The sequence below is a fragment of the Pan troglodytes genome, chromosome 14, assembly GCF_028858775.2.
Source record: "Pan troglodytes isolate AG18354 chromosome 14, NHGRI_mPanTro3-v2.0_pri, whole genome shotgun sequence".
In the NCBI taxonomy this organism is placed as follows: domain Eukaryota; kingdom Metazoa; phylum Chordata; class Mammalia; order Primates; family Hominidae; genus Pan; species Pan troglodytes.
Window position 1 is genome coordinate 18,273,280 of NC_072412.2, and position 21,813 is coordinate 18,295,092.

Consider the following 21,813-nt stretch of genomic DNA (forward strand, 5'->3'; position numbering starts at 1 on the left):
CAGCCATGGGCTCAGTCACAGTGAGCCCAGCCAGTCTGTGAAAGAGGCTGACTGACTGTGCAGCTCCAAGGTGGCCTCGGTGGTGAGGAGTGCCCATGCTGACCAGACAGCTCCACTGCGGGCCCCTCTGCAGGGACTGGGCCGGGGTGGCGTTAAGCTCCGGACAAGGGAGCAGGCATGCCAGGGATGCAGACAGATCCCGTGGTGGGGACACGGCCCGAGGGACAGGGGAGTAACCTTGACGAGGGCCCGCAAGCCCTAGGACACGGTCCCCAAAGCTGCCTGCACTCACCTGAGGGGATGAAGAGGGTCTGGCCCTGCTTCACGATGCAATTGTAGCATTTGTGAACCTGGTCAGCAAAGAACATCTCGCTGTGGTTAAAGGCAGACCGCCAGCACTCATACAGGAGATGTCGACCGAGGCCAGCCTGATGAGATAGAAGGTCTGCTCCCCCTGCCAAGAGAGCCTGTTGGCAGAGCCACCCATGCCAGGACATAGGGTGGGAGTGCAAGTGATAGGCCCTAATGTGAAAAGTACCCTACCCAGGTCCATGACTCCTGCCTGCACCACTGAGGGCACAGGTGCTTTGCAATTCAGAAGTGTGCGTGTTAGGAAGGTTTTGGGTATCTGGGCCCCCAGCATAGTCAAGAGCTAAAGCCCATAATCCCACATTACATAGTTTTGAGGCACTACAAATGGTGTGGGTGCCCAGGTTCCAAATAAAGCTGTAACTGGCTGTCAGAAGCATTCCAGGTAGCTCCACTCTTGAGAGCCACTTGGATCCCAGGCTGGGTCAAATGATGCCACTGTGTCCCAAGCAGTCTTATGCCAGGCCCCAGGAGGGGTTCTGCACTGGGAGCAGCGAGACCCCTGTCCTACTGCAGCAAAGCCAAGGCAGGTTCCGAGAATGCCCCAGTGACTTGCTCAAGGTCTCCCAGAGGTGGGATCAGCACGCGTACCCGCCCCCAGCTCCAGCTCCAGCGGGTCTGGAGAAGCTCAGTTAGCAGCTAGGGAAGCCCAAGCTTAGGGTTTCCTTTGTTTCTGTTGCTATTTACATCTTATTTTTCTTCTGGCTTCCCTCTCTTGGCCTTGATGATGAGGATCCTAGCCTTCCCTGTCCACTCAGATGCCCCCATCCTGCCCACTGGCTCCTGTGCAAGGCCTTGGCTACGGCTGGCCCCTCTTCCAGGATGTCTTCGCAACACCCACCTTTCTCCTCTTAAGTGCACGGTCACCCAGCACCCTCACCCAAATGTTATTGAGGCTGAATCCCATTAGAAAAAGGAGACACTCGTGCGGTTCTCTGATCCCACATGCACCCCTGCCCCTCCACCTAGCGATGTCTCCATGGCCTTCTGTTCCAGGGATGGATGGTCTGGGGCCCACTGGGGAGTGGCATCTTGGCCACAGTCAGGGCTCCCAGGGACTGCAGGCCATCTTGCAGATGGGTCATGGCCATGTCAAAGCCGAAGTCCCCCAAGGGGTGTGGCTCACCTTGAGCACGTGGTACCAGGCGGAGGCGCCCCCACAGTCGACGTGGAAGTCGGTGTAGCTGTCCTTCACGCAGATCAGGCAGGACTTGCTCACTTTGGGCTTGGCCAACAATGCATCATCTGGCCAGTTTTCTACCCGGAACAGTTTCTTCATGGTGTCAGGTGGCTCCACGAAGCTGGACATTCTGGGGGTGGGACAGGAAGGTGGTGAGGGAACCTGGGACTCCCTTTTTGATGTCCCCTGGAGCGGGAAACATGCTCTGTGAGGCATGTCCCACACTCTCTCACCACCTGCGGGCCACAGGTCACAGCTCCCATTTCACAGAGGAGCACACAGGATCACAGAGGGCAAAACGAGCCCAGGCGCTGGCTGTGGCCCTGGCGGGAGACTGGGTCTGATGCTGGCCTCCACCCCCAGAAGACAATGAGAAGGCCCCAAAATCATCCACCCGAGAGGGAAACTCCTTTCCCGGGAACTGGAAAGTCTTTCCAGATTGGCCACGTGCATGTGACTGTAACGTGCGGGGCTGGAGCATAGATATTATTTCTCACATTCAGCCCAGGTGCCTCTGGTGTCACCTGGGTAACAGCCACTGCTCTTCAGAGCTGACAACAGGGCACCCGCGACCCCTGAGGTCACTGTCAAATCCAGCCAACTCATATCCAGGGAAGATAAGGAAATGCAAAGGCAGCCTGCGATTCACAACAGCCACCCATACAGGATTTCGTGTGTGAGTGTAGGCGTCTACATGGGTGTGTGCAAGTGTCGGTAACTGTGCCAGGGATGAGGGTGTTGGGAGTGTGAGTGTGCCAGTGAGTGTCTCAGTGCGTCAAGGATGTGTGTCATAAGCATGTCATGAGTCTCAGTAGGTCAGTCCTATGTATCAAGAGTGTGTCCACAGGTGTATCCGTGAATGTCCATGAGTGTATCACATGTCCATGTCATGTGAGCGAGTGTGTCAGTGTGTTGTCACAAGTGTGTTGGCGAGTGTTTCCATGAATGTCAGTGTACCGTGTTGGTGAGTGCTGTGTGTCGTGTGTGTGTTCATGTGTCTGCTACTGTGTCGTGTCTATGAATGTGGCATGAGTGTGTCCATGGGTGAGTGTTGTGAATGTGTCATGTCCTGGTGAGTGTGTCCATGAGTGTGAGTGCACCATGTGTCTGAGTAGGTATGAGTGTGTCATGACTGTGTGTGATGTATCTATGAGTGAGCATGTCATGTGTGTCCATGATTGAATGTGAGTGTCATGAATGTGTCATGTGTTGGAGTGTAGATGAGTCAGTGTGTCATGAGCGTGTCTACAAGTTGGTGTCATGAGTGGAGTGTGTTCATGAGTAAGCGTGGATATTGTGTCCTAAGTGGGTGTGTGATAGATGTGTCTGCATCATGAGTGTGTGCATTCTGGGAAAAACCACACACCATTACCAATGGTTCTCTCCGAGGAGTGGGATGGGGGTGGCCAAGGTCAGAGGCAGCTTTGCCTTTTTGCTCCTTATTTTTGTTTGAATTGTTCACAATGTGTCACCTTTATACATTAAAAGAAAAACAGCTGTGGGCCAGTCTTTAAGAAAAAGGAAGAAAACAGGAAAAAAATTTAAGAGAGAGAGAGAAACAGGAAAAATCAGTGTGTGCCGTGTGCAGTATTCCAGACTATGAGACCTTCGTCCTGTGCTTCTCAGGCGACTGCCAAGGACAGCACAGAGCCCCTGCCCCAACCCCATCCCCCACACCCCCATGGTGTCGGCGCTCACTGGGTGTCGAAGAACTCAAGGTTGGTGATGTTGAGGACCCGCTTGCGGTTGGTGATGTAGTCACAGTCCACAAACTCCTGCAGCTTCCTCTTGCAGTCCTTCTGCTTGGTGACATCTGTCCCAGCCACACTGCGCTCCAGCCATGGGGCAGTGGCGGGCGGAGCCTGAGCACCCTGGGAAGGTGGCACAGCCTCCCGGAGGCCGGGATGTGTACAATGGGCACACACCCTTGGCTGCCCTCACACACGGCAGGAGCTGCCAGTGGGCACACACCCTTGGCTGCCCTCACACACGGCAGGAGCTGCCAGTGGGCACACACCCTTGGCTGCCCTCACACACGGCAGAGGCTGCCAGGGGCTGCATGCTGAGGCTCTGGGTGCCCACGTCCAGCTTCACCCACCTGCTTTTCTCTTGGCTCAATGAAGTGCCCCGACCACTCTTCCTCTGACCTGGTGATGCTGCGAGGTGGCCAGGTGACAGGCCTCAGCGAGGGTGGCCAGATTAGCAAATGAAAACACAGGACGCCTGGCCTGCCTGAATTTCAGATGAACAACAGATACATTTTAGTGTATGTTCCAAGTAGTTCATGAGACCTACCTACATTTTAAAAATTAAGCTATCAAAACCCCTTCATTTGTAGGGCACCAATTCATTACTCTGATAATTGGCAAACTGATAAATAAAGGGAAAATCCTTTTCTGTAGTTGACAAAGAAAAGTTCAGGATAACCACATGAGCTGAGGAGGAAAATTTCTTTATAAAGACTCATGACTGATAGAGGGAGAAGGAAGGACAGAACTGCCAATCACCCTTTGCAATAGTTCTCCACGGCTGCGCTGACCACAAAGCGCAAGGTCATGGGATTAGTGTGAACAGATGAGGTGGGTGCCAGGGCCACTGCCATTGTCTGCATCACTGCAAGTGTGTGGCCAGGTATGACAGGCCTCCCCACGGGTGGAAGCACACCCACCCAGAGGGAGTCCTGCCACAAACCTGAAGGCAAGTCAAGTAAGCCTCTAACCACGAGTTTAGAGCAGGTCCCGGGACAGAGGGACCTGCTCAATGACACCACTGGGGATGCTGGCAACCAAATCCTGGATGTGGGACATTCTGCAGGGCCAACATGGCCTTCTCCCCAACAAACTAACAGGATGGAAGGAAATGGCACTGTCAGAAAAAAAGATACTTCAGAGACATAAAAACCAAATGCAATTGGAGGTCTCATTTGGATTCCACAGCCAAATGTAGAAAGGCATTTTTGAGGCAATTGAGAAGAACCAAACTGTGTCTTACACGCCACCGAGGAATTATTGTTAATATTATCAAGTGCGATGATGGAACTGTGATTACATGTTTTTTAGATTGTCTGCTAGAGCTATGTAATGGAATTTTTATGGGTGAAATGATGTATGTAAAAAGATTTTTTGTTGTTGTTTTTTGAGATGCACTCTTGTTCTGTCACCCAGGCTGGAGTGCAGTGCTGCGATCTCGGCTCACTGCAACCTCCACCTCCCAGGTTCAAGTGATTCTCCCTGCCTCAGCCTCCCGAGGAGTCAGGACTACAGGTGCCACCACTACACCCGGTTAATTTCTGTATGTTGAGAAGAGACAGTGTCTTGCCATGTTGGCCAGGCTGGTCTTGAACTCCTGGCCTCAAGATATCCACCCACCTCAGCCTTCTAAAGTGCTGGAATTAAAGGCATGAGCTACCATGCCTGGCCAGAATTTCTTTTAAAATACTACAAGAGAACAAACGTAGGGAGGCAGAAAATCGGCTGAAAGCTGGTGGTTTTTATTTCCAGTGTTGGGTGTATGAGGGCTTACCGTTCCTTTAATTTTGTGTGTGTTTAAAAAGTTCCATCACAAAAAAAAAGTTAAGAGGAAAAAGAAAGACATAGAAGCAATACAAACTGTGAACCATCTCCCTGCTTCTTCAGGAACAGTTGCGGAGGGAACAGGGCCAGGGGACAAACCAGGCCCTGTCCGCATAATTAGATGACCTCAGGGCCTTGGTGGCAGAGCTGGCCCCACCTCTCAGAGATGTGGGAGGGAGGAAATTAGCTCCCACATCAGAAGAGCTGAGAAAAATGCCTCACACTGAGCAGGCCCTCACCTGTATTAGCTGTTATCCTGCGTGCACCATGCCTGGGTCTGGGAAGGTGACAAAAAGCACTGGTCCAGCGAGTGTGAACATTACGGCTGTGGTACACAAGGCTGCCAGACCAGCATCGTGCAGTAATCCCACCAGATGGCCATGGCCCTCTCTCTACTCAGGCAAACCTGCGGCAAAGCCGAGCACAGGCAAGACAAGGGGCTGGATCCTGGCTCAGGGCAGGGTCAGCCACAGAGCTATTGCCACAGCTCAAACCATGCCCAGCCTGCCCTCCTCCTCAGTGAGAATCCCATAGAATCAGCCCCTTTGCATGGACCCCCAACACCTCCACCCCAGGTACCGGGATGAGCCCTTTCTAGCCCCTCTTCCTGAAATGCCTGACAGCTCCCACAGTGCTCGCTCTTCCTCCTCACCACAAGTCTGGGAGCCCAGTCTCAGTGGCCCCAGGGTGGCCGTGTGGCTCGAGAGAAGAGACGTGGTCCCAGGCCCCTGCTGAAATTGAACTTGTTGGCCTCCTGATGCGTGCCCATATGTGCCCAAAGGCTTGTACAGATGACCTCATTTCATCTCCAGCACACACCTCACGAGCGGTGCCCAGAGGAAGAGAGTGAGGCTCAGCGTGGTGGGGGTAGTCATCTCGGAGCCCCAGGCACCAAGAAGCCAGTGTGCCTGCTTGCCCAGCTCCTGTCCTGGGCATTTCCCTGTTCAGTGTTTTCCCTCCCCGTGCCGGCCATCCATGCATCCCCCATGAGCACCTTGAAGCCCTGCAACCCATGCACGGCCTCCATGCTTGGGCGTGTGGCCACTGGCCTATCATGGTCACTGCTAGATGTGCTGGCCTCTCCCTGCCACTGGCTCTCAAATACCATCCCCACTGGTGCTTCTTGCACCCACAAGTGCCCACCTGAGCCCAGTAGATCTGGAGCTGCAAGGGGACATACAATGGGCACTGCTGATGGCGATGGCACTGGCTAGAACCCAGATGGAATCCAGACGAGGAGGAGACTTCTGGTGCCATGGGGGCAGGTCAGTACAGATGAGGAAGGCCAGGCATCCGGCCAAGTGCCTGGCCAGGAAGCCAGGATGGGGACATGTGCCCCAACACCAAGGACTCCTGGGCGTGGTGGTGTCATGTAGCACCCACAGGAATGCAATTCATAGCTGCCAGAATCAAAGGGTCTCCCAGACCAGCCCCCACTTTGCAGCCAGAGTATCTGGGAGGGCAAGGGACCTGCCAGGTCACATGTCATCTCAGTGGGACACAGGGTCTGATCTAAAAGCACTGGGAACAGAGTACAGTGAGCATTGAGCCTCCCCTGCTCATGGCACACATGGGACACAGCCAGGGCCAGGGAAACAGCACGCACAATGGTGGGTGCCCCAGCACTCCCAGTTCAAGCCCCAGAGCACTGTGAAGGGGATGGCGCTTACCCACGTATTTCTCAACATTGCTTACATGGAATGTGGGGGCCGCGACAGCCAAGCCCAACCCGTCTTTCTTAGGTATGAGGATGGGCTCGGTGAAGCTGTGCTCCTCCATGTGGCCCAGCGTGAGCTGACTGTCCGGCACATGGGCCACTATGTCTTTAGCACTGCAGGGAAACACAGGTCAGAGACCACGTCAGGACTGAGGCCTCCTGCACCAGAACAAGTGTGGACAGGGCCTCAGTGCTGGAGAGGCGAGCCTGGGTCTGGCCACCCACCTCCACCATCACAGGAGGAGGCCTGGCTGCGGTGCCACATCTGGGACCATAGGGCAGCCAGGGCAGATGCAGTGCTGAATCCAGAACCCCATGTGTCAGATGGAGACGCTGAGCCTGTCCACCCCACCTACTTCCTCACACTGCCCAGGTCACACCTTCTCCCAGGGCACCAGGTAAGGACATCTTGGACTTTTTACATGTGCATGTGAGCACATGTGCACACATCTCTAGTGGACTATGTGCCCATGCAACAATGCATGCACACACATGCATGCACACATATATGTACATACACGTGCACACACCCCTACTGGACTTCAGGTACCTGGTGGAGGGAAGCAATTTCCTCTCCACACTGCTACGTCCCTAGCTCCCAGCCTTGTATTCGACCAGGCAAAGAGCAGCTGGGATAAGGGAGGCCACTGGGGCACGCAGATGCCTCCTTGGGGGCTGCTTCGCTGAGTCTGACACAGGCTGACCCTTGAGCATAAAGGGACTGAATTCAAGAGCAGAGCCAGGCAGGGCCCGTATGGTGCCCATCCTTCACAGACGAAGGCGGGGTCGGGGAGTGCAGAGGACAGGGGCCTCAGAAGACCATGTCATCCTCCTGAGTCTCAGTGGCTGTGGGGACAAAGGGAGCTGACAATCACCTAGTGACAATGCCTGTCTCTGAGCAGGATCTGCTACCAACACGAAGGAGCAGGGCTGGGTGGAGCTGGGACCTTTTATTTGCAAAGAATCTTCGCATTGTGTTCAATCTTCCTGCCCGCAATTCAAGTGGACGTTATGGAAATTTGGCAAAATCCGACAGAGTCAAGGCCAGAAACCAGGACTTCTGAGGGAAGCATGGGGCACCACAGATGAGCAATAAAAGGAGTTCAAATCTGTCTTTCCCAATCCTCTTCTAGCTGTGTGACCTTGAGCAAATTACCTGACATCTCTGTAACTCATCTTTACTAGAAACGCTCGCATGGCCTTGTGGGGTGGCTGTGGTATGTAAGTTGGCACATGCACACTGTCTGCGCCAGACTCCTCTGGGCCTTTCCTCAGGGCAAAGCCACCTGGTGTGGCAGGTGCTTGTTCATGGGCCGAACATGCTCACAAGCTGGCTTGGTGCTCCTAACAGACCCTGGGCTCATCCCTGTGTGCCCCCCGCACCCAGTACTGGGCCCAGCACGCAATGGGCACACAGGGGGAGTGTCCGCAGGCAGATGAAGTCTCCCATCCTTGTCACACTGGCTGCTTGGCTTCAGAGCATCTTGGAAGGAGAAGTGGATGCATCTGCCTTCGTAACTATCAACAGGGAAGGCCCAGTTCAGCCCATGCTCCTGCCCTCTTGCTGCTGGCCTGAGCCAGGCAATGCCAGGGCCACAGGTAACTCCAAGCTGCCCTCCTGTTGCAGTTTTGCAAGCACTCATTGAATAGCTTGGCTCCGTGCAAGGCTGGGGACGCTGGAGCAGGTGTCACCTAAGTGACAGATGCTTGGGAGTCCCTGCTTCTTAGGAGCTGAGATGGGCAGGGAACCAAGGCAGGCCCTAGAAGTGTGTGTGTTGAGATGTTCGGCCCAGAGGGTAAAAGGAGTTGGAAAAAAGACACCCCCAATGACAGCCCAGACCCTCCTGACCCCCGCAACAATCCTAAGCCTTGGTGACTGTGAATACCATCACCCTCCTGCTGGGCCTGCTGCTACCCGGGGGAGTGGATATCCAGGGAGCGAGAGGCTTCAGAGTTCACAAAGTGCCTTCTCTGCCTCGGAGGGCCTCGTGGAAATGGAGGCAGTTACGTGCACTCCATGGGTGAGCCAAGTAGGACCCAGGGAGGAAACTTCCAGAGCTGAGCTTTCTGCACCAAGCAGAGCTCCCTGCCTGCCCTCAGGTCATCACCGGCGAGGAGCACCAAGTGTGGGCAGGGCTCCAAGGAGGGGCTGCAATGAAGGCCCAGGACGGTGGCAACTCAGGCAGGGGCGTGAGGCAGCCCTGAGGTCATGCAGCAGAAGTGACACTGCAGCTGGGAGAGGCCTCAGGGCTGGCTGAAGAGACCAAGGAAAAGGAGGCAGCCCACAGGCACAGGGTGCCACGGAGGGGAGCCCGCAGGGGCCCAGCACGGCCGGCAGGGTGGGGGCGTCCTCCCCGTCACCTGTCTGCATGGTTACTATGTCATCAATCGCACTCCTGTCCGAGGACGCTCACTGAGGCCAGGGTCCCCCGGCTACACCTGTGTTCCTCCTCTCTCGTGGGGCGGGGTCCTCACTTCACGGATGAAGCAACTGAGGCCAGAAACGTGGGGCTGTGCCAAGGTCGCCAGCAAAGGTACACAGGAGCAAGGAGGCCGAATGCCCTTCCTGCTACACTGGCACAGGGCGCCCTGTCCCAGAGCCACATGGGGAGCATGATGACAGCGTCCCTGTGATGGCATACCCACGGAGATGGCCGCTGAGCAGTCACCCCAACTCCACAGAGCGGGACGGGATGAGAAAAGTCAGTTCAATAAGATGAGTGACTGTGTATACGTCAGAAGCTGCAGCTCAGGGCTGCTTCTAACTGCTATGAGGCTTCCTCATCAGATGGGGACGCCTTCCCGAGTTCCTGGCCAGGTACCCTGGGCCACCCTGTACCAAATCAGTGTCAGTCAGGTAAACCTATGGGCCTATGGCCCCTGCCACAGGCCATGGCCAAAATCAGCTCAAGGGACATGTTGGAACAGCACAGGGAGGGACCCTGCAATCCTCACCACCGTGGCTTTCAAAAAGAGGGGTGAAGCTTGAGAACCAGGCCTCAGGCACAGCTAACTCTGGGAACCCTGAGCAGCCCCCATCCCCACCCGCAGGCCAGGGTGGCAGAGGCAGGACAGGTGGAGGCAGGCTCAAGGCCTCCAGAGGTTCCCAGTGCTGGCTCAGAGCTTCTCCAGGGACACGGAGAGGCCCTCTTGTCCCCAGGGTGCCTTGGTGTGCAAGGCGTGGCTGCAGTCAATGCAAACACCAAATGGGGCATCGCAGACAGGCTCTGGGCACAGTGCACATTCACTTCAAATCTCAACATGCACACTGGTGGAAGGTGCTAGAACCGTGTACCTTTGTCCCCGATGGAGCACATAGCCCTCAATAACGACTAAAAATCTGCCTCACGGAATTTATATAACACACTCAGCACGTAGACATGTGCATGCAGATACACGTGCATGCACACACATACACACATACACACGCACACAGCTGAGAACTGAATATCTGTCCCGCCAAAATTTATCTGTTGAAATCATGACCCCTAAGGTGACGGTTTTAGGAGGTGGGGCGTTTGGGAGGTAATGAGGTCCTGAAGGTGAAGTCTTCATGAATGGAATTAGTGTCCTTATAAAAGAGACCCCAAAGAGCTGCCTCCTTCCACCATTGTGAGGACACGGCAAGAAGGCATTGTCTATGAACCAGAAGCAGGCCCTCACCACACACTGAATCAGCCAGCACCTTGATCTTGGACTTCCAGCCTCCAGAACTGTGAGCAATAAATTTTCTATTACTTAAGCCCTCCAGTCTGTAGTATTTTGTTACGGCAGCCTGAACAGAGTACGACATACGCACGCACATACACATGCACAAATATGTAAGCACACGCACATGTGTACAGCCAGGCAGGGGCTGGGGGTCCCACCGCCTGCAACCTCAGCACTGTCTGCTGGTCTAGAATGTCTCTCCCTCCCTGGGCGGTTGGCTATAGAAGACAGAAAGGGGAGCCCGCACTGGGGTTTTAGCTGCATTCGAGGGCAGGCTGGGACACCACCACCCCTGCCTAAACTCCCCACAGGCCCAGGGGCAGGGACTGGGTGAGGCGGGCACACAGGACTCCCATGGTAGGTGGGCTGTTTCTGGGGATGCCTGGAGACATTAGACAACTCGAAACTGAGTGCTCACCAAGGTGCAAAACCTGCCCGACCCCAGCACTACACCACTGCTCTACCCCATTCCCAGCTCATGCAAGAGACGCCAAGCAAGGAGCCCTTGAAACCTATGCTGACTATGAGAAGAGGCCCCTGGCCCAGGAGTTTCCTACACTTTCTTCCCTATCAGTGTGAAAGCCTCTTCCCAAGTGACGCGCACGTGTAGCTGCTGCGTGAACCACACAAGAGCAGCGCCACCCCAGCATCCTCCCAAGACCCCACTCGGGGGCCCTGAGCGGGACCTGCCCCCCAGGAAAGCACCTCCTGAGGTGTCCTGGCTCCGACCCTGCTCTGCCCTGACACCCACCCCCAAGCCAACAGGGGCAGCCCCAGGTCCCCACTGGAAGCTCAGCCCTGCTTATGTCATTCCTGTCATAAAGACAGCGCAGCCCTGAGCTTTTTGGGTAGGCTCAGTAAGGTGGCAGCAGCACGAGGATGCCCCCCCCTGCTGGGCTGATCCTTCCTACCAAAAGGAAGGATCATCTGTTTTCAAGCAGTAACCAGATGATGGGTTAATGAGCTTGCCACAGGCAGATGCTTTCTGAGCATAAATGCAGCCAACTACTGGGGACCAGGGGTAAGAAGGCAATTTAGGAATCCCTGAATCTCCCCACAGGCAAGCCATCAGCCTGTAAGTTCAGGAAGAGCTACTAGCTTCTCCTCATCACCCTCTTGCATATTTCATGGTGTCTGCCCGCATGTTGAGGCTGTGCTGGGGATCAGGTCGAGATCTGTTCTCAACACATGAAGCCCCCACCATTGTCCAGCAATGGACCGGCACGAAGCGTTCAGGCCTTGGGAGAGGCCAAGAAAGAGCAGCCAGGTCTCCAGAGTAGTGGGACCCCAACCTGCCCCAGACCCCAGCACCACCAGCTGCCAGGCTAGGCCTCCAAGGCTCCCTCGACCCAGCCTCAGCCCACAGAACAGGGGTGCTGGGGCCCCTTCCACCCATTGCCTGCATCCTCCCTCCATCCCCACTGGTTCCACAAGACCCATCCCACAGGGATCCAGGAGTCTGGTGCTTCAGCTTGCAACTTAGCACTGGGAGGGGGCTCCCTTTGAAGGAGAGTGACTCAGACTGGCTGTGATCTGGAGCCAGATGCATTCCCTGCCCCACTTTGTCCAGGGCTCAGGTCAGCAGGAATGTGATCAGCTGACCCAGCCACAGCCCACGTCCAGCCTGCAGCTTCTGTGAGCACCCAAGACCCTCCAACGAAGGGGAACCCAGAGGCCACATTAACACACACACACACCCACAACCATGTCATCTGTCCTGTCTACAGCCCACACCCCTCCCAAGTCCTTGAAGACCACCACACAACTCCCCCTCCACAACCAGGGCTGAGGTTTGGAGCTCAAGGCTCACGTAACCTCCAGCTCACTTGGATGAACCTGCATAGTGTGAGGCAAGCCTACACCCCAGAACCCACCACACCTGAGAGGACCGAGAAGAATACGGAGCTTCAGCCCTTAGGATATGCAAACAGCAGGTTGTGTGGGAAAGACACAGGCCCTCCAAGCTTCTCTGCAGAGGAGGAGGTGGGTGAGATGAGGCGGGGCTGAAAGGGAGGAAAGGACAGAGCCCACCCACAATGCACGTGCCCAAAAAACACAGACAGGCTGGGCCCCCAGTGTGGCAGTGGCTGGCTGGGCCGGGCTAGCCTGTGGACCCCTAGAAAACCCCCACATCACCATTTATCCAGGTCCCCAAGTCTGTGTCCCCCTAACTCAGGCTGGCTTGGCCTCTCCCCTGGCCTCAGAAGGAAGGCCCTTTGGGTCTTGGCGCAGCTGCCTCTGCCAGCGGGAGCTGATCAGGAGGGGCTACAGTGGGCTTAGTGAGGCTACAGGGGACAGTAAGCTAGGCTGGAAGGGCCCCCAGGCCTAGACACTACTCAGGGCGTTTTGCCCCCAGCAACCCAGGGCCCAGGCCCAGCAGAGACCTCACCCTCTATGCAGCCCAGGCAGGGTGGATGCTGCTCTCTTCAGCAAGAAGTGGCCGCTTGGGCTGCGGTACTTACAGGTGGACTTCACATGGGTTTTCTCATAGTTTGGGCAGTGGTATATGCCGATGTCGGGGGCCTCTTCCTCTTCCACTCCCAACACAGCTGAAACAAGATGAAACAGACCATTACCTAGGCACTCAGCACCCCCTCAAACACTTTCCATCTGCCAAGCTCTAGGGAGAATCCCTGCTCAACATCTGGGAACCTAGGCCAGATGGAGCACAGCTGTGTAGGGAATGTGGTCCACCGGGAAAGCAGGGCGGAGGAAAACAGCTAGAGAGATGTCACCCTGGAAAGGCATCTGCAGCCTGGACCCAGATGCAGCATCTGGATATGCCCCACTATGAGAACCCAATGAATGGGCCATCCGGCAGGCCTGCCAGGGTGAGGGTCACCAATGCCCTGTCACCCAGAGGACAGGGAAGGAAGAGAGAGTCTCAGAGCTAGGCTGTCCCCATCACTTCACCAGGGGTAGCCTGAGGGGGCAGAAAACACCAGAGGCAGCTTGAAGCCCCCTCCTGCAGGCCACACCATAGCCACCAATCCAGCTTATCCTCATGGGGGCCATGAAGAGGCCCAGACACAGGCCTAGCAGCCTGGTCTTGGGACATGCCCAAGACTCCAGACACCATGACCACTCTTTCCTCATTCCCTCCCTGGAGTTCCTCCAGATCCCTTGTAAACCTGCTTGGAGATTTAGAACAAGAGAGAGCTCCCCCTGTGCAGATGGCAGGGCTACAGGCCTTAAGTCATCTGAGGAATGAAGACGAAGAGTATCAAAGAACACAACCTAAGACATCAATAAACTTCTCCAGAAGCAAACCCAGCAATATGGAAATGCTTTGTTTTATTTTGATACCTTCTACTTTTGTTTTAGTTAAAAGTGACATGAGGCCAGGCCCGTGGCTCATGTCTGTATTCCCAGAACTTTGATAGGACAAGGTGGGCGGATCACTTGAGGTCAGGAGTTCCAGAGCAGCATGGCCAACATGGTGAAACCCTGTCTCTAATAAAAATACAAAAAACAAATTGGCCAGGGCATAGTGGTGCATACCTGTAATCCCAGCTACTTGGGAGGCTGAGGTGGGAGAATTGTTTGAACCTGGGAAGCAGAGCTTGCAGTGAGCCAAGACTGCACCACTGCACACCAGCCAGGGCAACAGAGTGAGACTCCATCTCAAAAAAAAAAAAAAAAGAGTGACACGAGAGTGGCCAAATAAAACTGACCAGTAAATTAAAAGATGGACATTTCCCCCAGGAAGCCCCAAAATGTAGCTATGGGAGGGGGTCAGGGCAGCAAGCTACCTGGAATGGAAGATACAGATGTGCATGAAGCAGACTGTTTTCACTCAGGGCAAACAAAAAAAAAATGAACATAAAAACACTGCTGACCTTAAGGAAATAAAAAAGGATTATAACAGAATACTATGAAAAAATTATAGGTCAATAAATTATGTAACCTGGATGAAATAGAGAAATGCTCAGAAGCACAAAAACTGCTACAACTGACTCAAAAACAAATAGAACATTTGAACAGACCTATAACAAGAGATTAAATCCGTAATCAAAAAACCTCCCCCAAAAAGAAAACCCCAGAGCCACCACTAGTGAATTCTATCAAACATTTAAAGAAGAACAACATCAATCCTTCTCAAACTTTTCCAGAAAATAGAACAGGAGGGAACGTTTCCTAACTCATTCTATGAGGTTAGCATTACCCCGAGTCCAAAGCCAGACAGAGACACTGTAAGAAAAAAAAAAACCACAGACCAATATCTCTAATGAATATTTATGTCAAAATCCTCAACAAAATACCAGCAAATGAAGTCCAGGAGCACATTAAGGGGATAACGCACCGTGACCAAGTGGGATTTATCACAGGAATGCAAGGACGGTTCAGCACATGAAAATAAATCAGTGCTTCAACCCCTGAAGCATCACATCTGACTGCAAGAAGAAAAGAATGCAACCCTGGGGCTCTGTCCTGGAGGCTGGGAAAGCAGAAGTTGTGCTTCTCTTTCCTTCACCCAGGAGAACAGATCTCATCAAGTGGGTAAAATACAAGAAGCAGCAGGGCTCACCCGGCTCTTTCTCCTCAGCCGGCACAGCCCTCTGCCTCATTCCTATGTTCCCATCTCTCCCGATCCTTCCGCAATTCGCCATCCTTCCCAAGACACATTACACCATATTAACACAATGATGAAAAATCCTACACGATCATCTCACAATTGATACAGAAAAAGCACTTAACAACATCCTTTCATGATAAAAACATGCCACAAACTAGCAATAGAGGGGAACTTCTTCAACATGATGAAAGCCATGGATGAAAAATTCACAGCAAACATTGTATACAATGGTGAAAGGCTGAAAGCTTTTCCCATAAGATGAGGAACAAAATAGGATGCCTATTCTTGCCACTTCTATTTAACACAGTACTGGAAGCTCTAGCCAGAGCAATTAGGCAAATAAAATAAAATAAAAATAAATCCTCAAGTAAAGGAGTCTCAATTGCAAAGGAAGATATAAATTTATCTTTATTTGCATACGACATAATCCTATATATATAAATACTCTAAGGAATTCATACATAGAAAAACTTTCTACAGCTAATAAATTCAGAAGGGCTGGGTGCAGCAGCTCACACCTGTAATCCCAGCACTTTGGGAGACCCAGGAGGGTGGAACACAAGGTCAGGAGATCAAGACCATCCTGGCTAACATGCTGAAACCCCGTCTCTACTAAAACTACAAAACATTACCTGGGTGTGGTGGTGGGCACCTGCAATCCCAGCTACTTGGGAGGCTGAGCCAGGAGAATGGTGTGAAACTGGGAAGTGGAGCTTGCAGTGAGCAGAGATCATGCCACTGCACTCCATCTTGGGCGACAGAGACTCCACCTCAAAAAAAAAAAAATTCAGAAGTTGTAGGTGCAAAAACAACACACAAAACCAGTTGGATTCCTATACACTAGCAATGAATAATCTGAAAATAAAACCAAGAAAGCAATTACCATTACAATAGCATCAAAAATAACAAAATATTAATATGTAAGAATAAATTTAACCTAGCAAGATTTGTACACTGCTGAAAGAGCTCTTAAAGGCTGCAAATAAATGGAAATACATTCCATGTTGATGAACTGGAAGACTTAATAGTGTTAAGACAGCAATACTACCTAAAAGAATCTACAGATTCAATGCAATCCATATCAAAATCCTAACAACTTTGTTTACAGAAATGGAAAAGCAGCTAAGAAAACTTACATTTCCTGATTCAGAACTTACTACAAGGCTATGATAAAACAATGTGGCACTGGCATAAGGACAGATATATAGATCAATGGAATAGAACTAAGGCATCAGAAATAAACCCACACATCAACATCCAATTGATTTTTGACCAGGGTTCCTAGACCATGCAATGGAGAAATAATAATCTCTTCATCAAATGATGCTAAGGAAGTGGACATCCACATGCAAAGGAATAAAGCTGGATGCCTACCTCACACCACAAACAAAAATTAACTAGAAATGGATTGACAGCCCAAATATGAGCTAAAATTATGAAACTCGTAGAAGAAAACATTGCAATCAATCTTCATGACCCTGGAATTGACAATAGATTCCTAGATATGTATGTCACCAAAAGCATGTCCAATAAAAGAAAAAACTGCTTATTTGGATTCCATCAAAATTAAAAACTTTTTTGCATTAAAGGACACTATCAACAGAGTAAGAAAGCAAGTGAGTAACAGAACAGGACAAAATATTTGCAAACCATAAATATCACAAGGGTATGGCATTCACAACATATAAAGAACTATTACAGTTCAACAATAAAAAAACAAACAATCCAATTAATAAACAGGTAAAGGACTCGAACAGATATTTCTTCAAAGAAATATGCCAATGGCCAAGAAGTACATGAAAAGATGCTCAATATTCTCAGTCATTAAGGAAACTAAAATCAAAACTACAGTAAGATACCACTTCACACCCACTAGGATAGCTACAATTTTTCTTTTTTTTTTTTTTTGAGATGGAGACTTGTTCCATCTCCCAGGCTGGAGTGCAGTGGTGCAATCTTGGCTCACCGCAACCTCCGCCTCCGGGGTTCAAGCAGTTCTCCTGTCTCAGCCTCCCGAGTAACTGGGACTATAGGCGCCTGCCACCACACCTGGCTAATTTTTGCATTTTTAGTAGAGATGGGGTTTCACCTTGTTGGTCAGGCTGGTCTTGAACTCCTTACCTCAGGTGATCCACCCACCTCGGCCTCCCAAAGTTCTGGGATTACAGGCGTTAGCCACCGCATCTGGCCAATTTTTTTTTAAGTAAACGTTGGAAAGGATGTGCAGAAATCATAACCCTCTTATATCAATGGCAGAAATGTAAAATGGTGCAGGCACTGTGGAGAAAAATTTGATGTTTCCTCAGAAAATTAAACATAGAATTACAATGTGACCCAGCAATTCCACTGACACGTACATACCCAAAAGAATTAAGAATAGGTACTCACACTGGGTATTGTGGCTCATGCCTTTAATTCCAGCACTTTGGGAGGCCAAGGTGGGCAGATCACTTGAAATCAGGAGCTTGAGACCAGCCTGACCAACATGGCAAAACCCCGTCTCTACCAAAAATACAAAAATTAGCTGGGTGTGGTGGCACATACCTGTGGTCCTAGCTACTCAGGAGGGTGAGGCACAAGAATCACTTCAACCTAGAAAGCAGAGGTTGCAGTGAGCTGAGATTGCACCAGTGCACTCAAGCTGGTCAATAGAGCAAGACTCTGTCTCAAAAAAAAAAAAAGAAAGAAAAAGAAAAAAGAAAGAATAGGTACTCAAACAAATCCTTGTACACAAATGTTTCTAACGGTATTATTCACAATAACCAAAAAGTGGAAATAGCCCAAATGTCCACTGTCAGGTGAATGAATAAACAAAAGATAGTCTGTATATACAATAGAATATTATTCAGCCTTCAAAAGGAATGAGGTCCTGATACATCCTACAATGTGGATGAATCTTGAAGGCATTATGCTAAATGAGAGAAGCATGACACATAAGGACTAATGCTGTATGATTCCACTCATGTGAAATGATAATATGTTTATAATAGGTCTATCCACAGAGACAGAAAGCTGACTAGTGGTGCCAGAGAGTGGGAGAAAAGAGCAATAAGGAGTTACAGTTTAGTGGGCACAGAGTTTCCTTTGGAAATTGAAATATTTTGAAGCTAGATAGAGGCGACAGTTGCATAGCATTATGAATTTACTAAGCACCACTGAATTGTTAACTTTAAAATGATTAATATTATGGTATGTAAATTTTAACTCAATAAAAGAGGAAAAAAAAGAACTTGCCCTTGTGAAAGTGACATCATCACCATGGCCTTCACCACCATCACCATCACCAACATTGCCACACCATCATTATCAACTCCTCAACCACTATCATCACCACCACCACCATCATTATCATCACCAACACAATGCCACACCATCATCATCACCTCAACCACATCACTACCGCCACCATCACCAACATCACACCATCATCATCATCACCTCCACCATCATCATCACCATGATCACCATCACCAGGTGAGGTGAGACAGAAGAAGTGCTTGCACCCAGGAGGTGGAGACTGCACCATCACCAACATTGCTACACCATCATTATCATCATCATCTCAACCACTATCATCATTACCACCATCACCATCATCATCACTGTCACCAACACCAACAATCACACCATCATCATCTCAACCACTATCATCACCACCACCACCATCATCACCATCACCACCAGCACCATCACCAACATTGCTACACCATCATGTCAACCACTATCATCACCACCACCACCATCACCATCACCACCAACACCAACAATCACCACACCATCACCATCTCAACCACTATTATCACCACCACCAGCACCATCACCAACATTGTTACACCATCATCTCAACCACTATCATCACCACCACCATCACCACCAACACCACCACACCATCATCATCATCTCAACCACTATCATCACCAACATCACACCATTATCATCTCAACTACTATCACCTTCACCACCACCATCATCATCATCACCATCACCAACATTGCTACACCATCATTATCATCATCTCAACCACTATCACCACCACCACCATCATCACCATCACCACCAACACCAACAATTACTACACCATCATCATCTCAACCACTATCATCATCACCCACCACCATCACCACCATCACCATCAACACCATTGCCAACACTGCCACACCATCATTATCATTATCATCTCAACCACTATCATCACCATCACCACACCATCACTGTCATCATCATCTCAACCAGTCATCTCCACCACCATCACCAACACCACAATGCCAGCATTATCATCATCTCTACCACTATCATCACCACCGGCACCATTATCATCACCAACATCACCACACCATCATTGTCATCACCCCCATCACCATCATTATCATCACCTGAACCATCACCATCATCCTCCTCACTATCATCACCACCACCATCACCACCATTACAAACTCCATCATCACTAACTCTGGCTGAGCACTCACTGTGAGACAGGAGGCATGCCAAGAACTCTAACAGCATTGTTTTCCAACAACCCTGAAATAATGGGAATTCTTATTATTAGCCTTATTTATCAGAATATGGAAATTGAGGTATGAGAAGTGCCTGCCCATACACAGAATAGTCTCCTTATTCACTGGGGATAGCACTGCCCTTGCCCTTGGGGCATTTACACATGCAAATGAATCCAGGCAAAGAGATGGGTGGGCCTGGCCCAGAGAAAACACTTGTTAGACAGGGTGAGCTGTTCCTACTGGTGCCCAATGTATCAGACTAACCCTGCCAGGCCACCAGCGTCTTGGGCCCCAGACAAGTGTTCTCTTCCACAGCCACCAGAGTCCTGAGTTCTGAGAACAGAGCAAGAAGCCCAGGAAAAGATCTTGGCAAATTGTTTTTGAAAATGTAAAATTCACTGTATCTTAGAATACAAGCTAAAATAAAGTCCACACAGTTCAAAGAGTCGAGTGTAAAAGAAAGGCCATTGGCTGGGCACAGTGACTCATGCCTGTAATCCCAGCACTTTGGGAGGCTGAGGCGGGTGGATCATGAGGTCAGGAGATCGAGACCATCCTGGCTAACACGCTGAAACCCCGTCTCTACTAAAAGTACAAAAAATTAGCCAGGCGTGGTGACACATGCCTGTAATCCCAGCTACTCAGGAGGCTGAGGCAGGAGAACTGCTTGAACCCAGGAGGCGGAAGTTGCAGTGAGCTGAGATCGCACCACTGCACTCCAGCCTAGGCGACAGAGTGAGATTCCGCCAAAAAATAAAAAATAAAAAAAAAAGCCACCGAAAGCACAACGTGAGGGAATACTTGTCTGCTCTGCTCTCAGGGTGCAAAGTGACTTTCTTTATAAAGAAACAAACAAAAATTGGAAAGGAAACTCAGCAAGAACATTGATGGATGAAAATCATGCTCCAAAACACCAAAACAAACTTTAAAATGCATGCTATGAAAAATATTTACATCAAATATGGCAAAGTGTTGATATTCTTCCTTCATGCAGTTTATACTAAAGGTGTCTTCCTAATAGAAGTAAAGGCCCAAAGCCAGGAACTGTACCAGGGCATAGCACTATGGCACGTGAAGAAGAGCTCAGCACAGAGGAGGGCAGGACAGGGCTGCAAAATGTCACGTGCACTGACCACAGTGTCATGTATACCTCAGGTTCTCATCAGTGACACCAACTTTCAGTCTCATGCAAAGACTTGTGGGACCGGATGAGCTGGGAGCTGAGGACAGTCCCTTCATTACCATCATTATTCATTTCAAAGACACATGTTATAATACATTGCCCTGGAGGGGAGCCAGTTGAGCTCTTGCAGCCCAGAAATTAGACCTAGAATCCACACCGTATGTCAGACCCCACAGCCATGTTAAGACCCCAAATCCACATCCACAGCCACATCCATGCTCCATGTCCATGCCCACATCCATAGTCACACCCATGCCCCACGTCCACACCCTCACCTGGCCCCCACCCAGGCTGTGCTCTCACTGCAGCATCTGGAGCAGATGAAGCCACAGGATGACCTATACCACCCTGACCTGGTTCTGCACCATCCCAGCAGGGCCTTGCACGCACATGGACCATCACACACCCCTACCTGCCGGGCCTTTATGGGTTGGTGCTGACCCTCAGGCAGAAGGTCAGAGGTCAGACCACCAAACTCAGAGTAGAACAGACAGACTCAGTGCTCAGTTAGCAGGGCCAGCACTCCCTGAAACATGCCTGTTCTTGGGGCAAGACTTGGGGTGAGGGGCTGGAGACGCCAGGATCCTCACAGGGCCTTTGGACAGGAGCCCTGCTGAAGGACTCGCTCTCCAGGCTGGAGGTCAGAAGTCCAAATGGGTCTCAATGGGCTAAAATCAAGGTGTGGGCAAGGGCAGCTCCCTCTGGAAGCTCTAGGGAGAATCTGTTTCCACCTCCTCCAGTTCCTAGAGACCACCTACACCCCCTGGCTCCTGGCCCCTTCCATGTTCAAAGCCAGTGATGGCCAGCCAAGCTCTCACAGACATCGCCCTGACTCAACCCTCCTCCTGCTCTCCTCCCCTCCTAAGGACCACTGTGAGGACACTGCAGCTGCGGAGTCATGCAGGGCAGCCTCCCCACCCACAGCTGGGTGAACAGCCCCAACTCTATCCACAGCCTCCCTTCCTCCTCTCTTACCATGTAACTTAAAGTTGCAGGATTAGGACATGGG

The 21,813-nt window shown here is 51.1% G+C and overlaps 1 protein-coding gene across 4 annotated transcripts in view; it reads right to left on the reverse strand.

Annotated features, from left to right (window-relative positions):
• LOC107967839 (lysine-specific demethylase PHF2-like) overlaps positions 1 to 21,813 on the reverse strand; it is a 66,863-nt gene that overhangs the window by 3,640 nt on the left and 41,410 nt on the right. For 2 of the 4 annotated variants that reach the window (XM_063791916.1, XM_063791915.1), the window contains exons 5-8: positions 13,012 to 13,098; positions 3,648 to 3,781; positions 1,496 to 1,679; positions 293 to 454 (exon numbers count right to left, since the gene is read on the reverse strand). In XM_063791916.1, coding sequence (XP_063647986.1) covers positions 323 to 454; positions 1,496 to 1,678 — 315 coding nt within the window. In that variant the 5' untranslated portion in view covers position 1,679; positions 3,648 to 3,781; positions 13,012 to 13,098 and the 3' untranslated portion in view covers positions 293 to 322. Of the gene's footprint in view, positions 1 to 292; positions 455 to 1,495; positions 1,680 to 3,247; positions 3,782 to 5,360; positions 5,528 to 6,816; positions 6,953 to 13,011; positions 13,099 to 15,757; positions 16,846 to 21,813 lie in introns of those variants that run through there. The other 2 variants (XM_063791918.1, XM_063791917.1) reach the window with 2 other exon arrangements.